General features: G+C 39.2%; 1 protein-coding gene across 1 annotated transcript; it reads left to right on the forward strand.

Moving 5' to 3' along the window:
• Positions 1 to 629: 629 nt before the first annotated feature.
• On the forward strand, positions 630 to 1541 carry LOC309401372 (olfactory receptor 14J1-like; the record flags this gene model as incomplete). Its single annotated transcript, XM_081970442.1, has 1 exon — positions 630 to 1541. Exon 1 carries the CDS (start codon positions 633 to 635, stop codon positions 1539 to 1541), a length of 909 nt encoding a protein of 302 aa, XP_081826568.1. The 5' UTR covers positions 630 to 632.
• Between the last annotated feature and the right edge of the window lie 3570 nt (positions 1542 to 5111).

Below are 5111 nucleotides of genomic sequence, written 5' to 3' on the forward strand. Positions count from 1 at the left end.
ATCTGGGGGGGGGGGGGAAATCAGGTCAATTTTTTAAAAATCAAGTATTTATCACTTTATGATGGCTTCCTATATTTTTCTTCATGTTCATTTTTGATTTTTACTCCTGATTTTTAGGAATTGAGCTCATTTTTCTATGTATGTATGTATGTATGTATCTATGTATGTATGTAGCATAAAGTTTAAAGCTAGCCCAATAGAATCAAGCATGAATTATTCATATGCTTGAATATTAGGCAACTGCTAATTTAATGTTTGTAATGCTTTTGCAAATCACAGTAAATAATAATTGTGTCGGAACTCTACGTGTTAACAAGATTAGAATTCTCTGATTAGATAAAATGATAAAATCTTGCACTATAGTATATTATTCTCCTGTAAAAATGATTGCTTCATAAAATATCAGAAAAGGTTGTAGTTTGTGCTGCAGAACTATCTTGGAAGTTACAAATACAGCTTTCTATGTATGGGGTGACCATATCAAAATGAAAATAAGAGAGTTGGAGTGTATAGTTTTGTAAAATAGAATTTTATTCAATTGCAAGGTTGGCTATATTGATGCTTCTTTCTCTGACAGTTAAAATATCAACAAAATGATGCCAAACATGACTATCATCACAGATTTCTTGCTGATGGGATTTTCTGAGCAACAGGAGTTCCAGATTTTGCACTTTGTGATATTTCTCATGATGTACCTGATTATACTGATAGGAAACCTTCTCCTTATCATTCTGGTAGTAATGAACAACCATCTTCAGACACCAATGTATTTCTTTCTCGTCAATTTAGCAATTGTTGATCTGGGATCTACCACTGTCACCATTCCAAGATCAATGGCTAGTGCCTTCCTGAAAACAAGAAAGATATCATATTCTGAATGTGCTGTGCAAATGTTTTTCTTTGTTTGCTTTCTTTCATCAAATGTTCACCTTCTCACTGCTATGGCCTTTGACAGATATGTGGCTATCTGCAATCCTTTACATTATATGTCTGTGATGAAATGGAGAAGCTGCTTCCAGATGGCAGGGGGTGCATGGATCCTGGGCTTTCTTAATGCCGCCATGCATGCAGGAACTCTTTTTTCATTGCCCTTCTGTTCCACAGTCATCCATCAGTTCTTCTGTGAAATCCCACACCTCATGAAGATTTCCTGCTTTGATCCCAAATTCAGTGAAACCTGGGTACTTCTTTTTAGTACTTTGCTTGCTGTTGTTTGTTTTATGTTAATTATCATGTCCTATGTAACAATCTTTAAGACCGTATTGAGCATGCCTTCAGTGGCCAGTAGACAAAAGGCCTTTTCTACTTGCATTCCCCATCTCCTTGTTGTCTGCTTATTATATGGTACAAGTATATTTTCCCATTTCATATCAAATTCTGGATCTTCTTACAGTTGGGATGAGGTTCTTGCAGTGATCTATTCTGTGATCCCTCCAACGATGAACCCTGTAATCTATAGCATGAGGAATAAGGATATCAAATCTGCCTTATGGAAGTTGTTTAATCAAATGATTACAAATCAAAATACAAAACCTGCTTAAGTTGAATTCTTAAGCAACTTTTGCTTATGAATTCAAAAATCCCAAATTTTATTAACTTAAAGACTAACTTCTCTATTATCATTTATAGCTTGGTGGGCTACAGTTTACTTATTTGGACCCATAAGAACAGTTCAGAGAATGCATGTGTACACATACACTTATCTGAAATGGTTGAAAATCCGCAATTACTTGTAATAGCCTTTAGGAAAATAGAAATTAGATATAACACCCAACTTTTAACATTAATATATTTATTAAGCTATATATTGATATAAGAAATGGCTGTCTAGTGGAGCAGAGGAATGATGTCGATATAGTTTACTTGGACTTCAGTAAGGCATTTGATAAGGTAGACCATAACCTATTACTAGATATAGTAAAAGAATGTGGGTTGGACAGCATCACCACCAGATGGATTTGTAACTGGCTGTCCAACCGCATGCAACGTTTAGTCCTCAATGGAACTGCATCTACATGGAGGGAAGTATGCAGTGGAGTACCCCAAGGCTCTGTTTTAGGCCCAGTACTCTTCAACATCTTCATAAATGATTTGGATGAGGGAATAAATGGGGAACTCATCAAATTTGCAGATGACACCAAGCTGGCAGGAATAGCCAACACTCCAGAAGACAGCCTTAAGATACAGAAGGATCTTGACAAACGTGACCATTGGGCACTGTCTAATAAAATGAAATTCAATGGTGAAAAGAGTAAGGTTCTACATTTAGGCAAGAAAAACGAAATGCACAGGTACAGTATAGGTGGTACCTTGCTCAACAGTAGTAACTGGGATCTTGGAGTCCTAGTGGAGAACCATTTAAATATGAGCCAGCAGTGTGCAGTAACTGTCAAAAAAGCCAACACAGTTCTAGGCTAAATAAACAGAGGATAGAATCAAGATCACGTGAAGTGTTAATACCACTTTATAATGCCTTGGTAAGGCCCCATTTGGAATACTGCATTCAGTTTTGATCACCATGATGTAGAAAAGATGTGGAGACTCTAGAAAGAGTGCAGAGAAGAGCAACAAATATGATTAGGGGCCTGGAGACTAAAACATGAAGAACGGTTGCAGGAACTGGATATGTCTAGTTTAATGAAAAGAAGGACTAGGGGAGACATGATAGCAGTTTTCCAATATCTCAGGGGTTGTCACAAAGAAGAGAGAGTCAAACTATTCTGCAAGGCACCTGAGGGTAGAACAAGAAGCAATGGGTGGAAACTAATCAAGGAGAGAAGCAACTTAGAACTGAGGAGAAATTTCCTGTGAGTTAGAACAATTAATCAGTGGAACAGAAGTTGTGAATGCACTCTGCTATTGCATTGTATTATTTAATCAATGGAAAATATTCTTAAGACTTCTCATGTCCAAATATTTGGTCATGAAATCTATATTTTGCTCTCATTTTCTTTATAAAATATAGTCATTTTGAAATCAGGTTCAGAATGTTCTGAGAAATTCTTTACTGGTGTCACTTTTGTGTAGAGGTGCATTGTTTTATCCCATGTAAAATTTATTGAGGCCAGGGTAACATATGATAACAAATTTCTGCTCCTGTGAAGTTGTGGGTGGGACAATGGGATTTTTTTAGTCTGTATTTATCACACTGGTGCACTCTAGTTTACCTGGTTAATAACTGTTTCATCCAACAAGTAAATGGAGGTTTCCAATTGCAAACAGGGCACATGTCAAGATTAAATGTAAGAATAAACATTGTCAATGCATTGCAGGTAACACAACAATTTGACTATTATTTATTCTTGTTCTCTGCCTAGCATTTATTGGGCCTATTTCTCAAGCTTAAATCTTAATCTTAACATTAGAAGAAGGCATTACTTGTTGATGCTGAAGTAATATATCCCTCCGTAGAACCAATCTGTACAGAAACAGATAGACATTTGTGTCAGTAGATATTTCTCAGCATGAGCATGACATTACAATGGGTAATGTTTTGTTTCCATGTAGACTGAACCACCACAAAATGTACAGAGAAGTCAAGCTTAGGTAGCACTTCATAGCCCCAAATGGATAAGCCAAGTCTAAGACTGAATGTGATGTGGTTGAATAATGTTGTGCTTCTACTGGACACATATCTAAGGATAATCAGAATATAGGTAAGATTCTGATTATTTTAAGTTTCCATTTTCTGAACTTTTACATTTCATTTAGCACATATCTTTTAGAAAACAAATTTCTGAATGGCGATATTGATTTGATGTTTTTTCATTTTTCCTTACATTCTTGTAGTATGACAACTATTTCCACAAATTTATTTATTTATTTATTTATTTCTTAGATTTTTAGACCGCCCCTCTCCCAGAAAGGGACTTGGGGCAGTGTACAGTCAATAAATGTCTTTAATTTAGCTTTTATACATAGGAGTTATGGGTAGTGATCACATCCTGTCTCTGCAGGACAATCTCCTTTGTTCAATCAATGAAGAGCCATAGTGGTACAATGGTTAGAATGCAGCAATGCAGATACTTCTGCTGACTGCCAAGCAGTGACGTGCGGTGAGGTTTATGGCTGGTGAGGCTGGTGACGTCATCAGGAAGGTGGGGAATGGGACCACATGTGCAGGAGGCTGAGGCTGCCTCAGCCTCCTGCACACATGGTCCCATTCCCCGCCATCCTGAGTCAACATGAAGGGGACCGCGGAGTGTGAGCCGCAGGACTGCAGAGCGTGCTCCTCCTGCACACGTGGTCCCATTCCCCGCCTTCCTGAGTCAACATGAAGGGGACCGCGGAGTGTGAGCCGCAGGACTGCAGAGCGTGCTCCTCCTGCACACGTGGTCCCATTCCCCGCCTTCCTGAGTCAACATGAAGGGGACCGCGGAGTGTGAGCCGCAGGACTGCAGAGCGTGCTCCTCCTGCACACGTGGTCCCATTCCCCGCCTTCCTGAGTCAACATGAAGGGGACCGTGGAGCGCGAGCTGGCAGAGCGTGAGCCAGCAGAGTGCGCTCCACGGTCCCCTTTATGTTGACTCAGGAAGGCAGGGAATCGGACCACGTGTGCCTTTTCCCTTTTCCCTTTTTTTTCTTTTCATGATGAGAGCGGTGAGGCTCTGCCTCCCCTGCCTTCCCTGACCGCACGTCCCTGCTGCCAAGAGCCAGCAGTTTGGCAGTTTGAGGATCTCTGTCTCAAGGTTGACTCAGCCTTTCATTCCTCTGAGTTGGTAAAATGAGGACCCAGATTGTTTTGAGGGGCAATATGCTGATTCTGTAATCTGCTTAGAGAGGCACTTAGTAAAGCACTGTGAAGTGGTTTAAAGTCTACGTACTATTGCTATCGCTATCAGTGCAAGCACTTACATCAATTGGCCATCTGATCCAAAGTAGGTTTTCTCACTGGCTGTTTCAAGGGTTATCTGGCCATCATTCTGATGAGTTATCACTAACAAAGAAAGGATTCATGATATTATAGAAATTGTGGAGTGATAATAGAAATCACTGTTTATGGAAATTCTCCATTAAGTCTCAGAACTAATTCAGAGATCACTATAACATTATAATTTATAGCATTCCAGTAAATCAGAAAGAACATGCTTTGTCTCACGTATAGTTAATCC

This window comes from Natrix helvetica (genome assembly GCF_964273705.1).
Source record: "Natrix helvetica genome assembly, chromosome: Z".
NCBI classification, from domain to species: Eukaryota; Metazoa; Chordata; class Lepidosauria; order Squamata; family Natricidae; genus Natrix; species Natrix helvetica.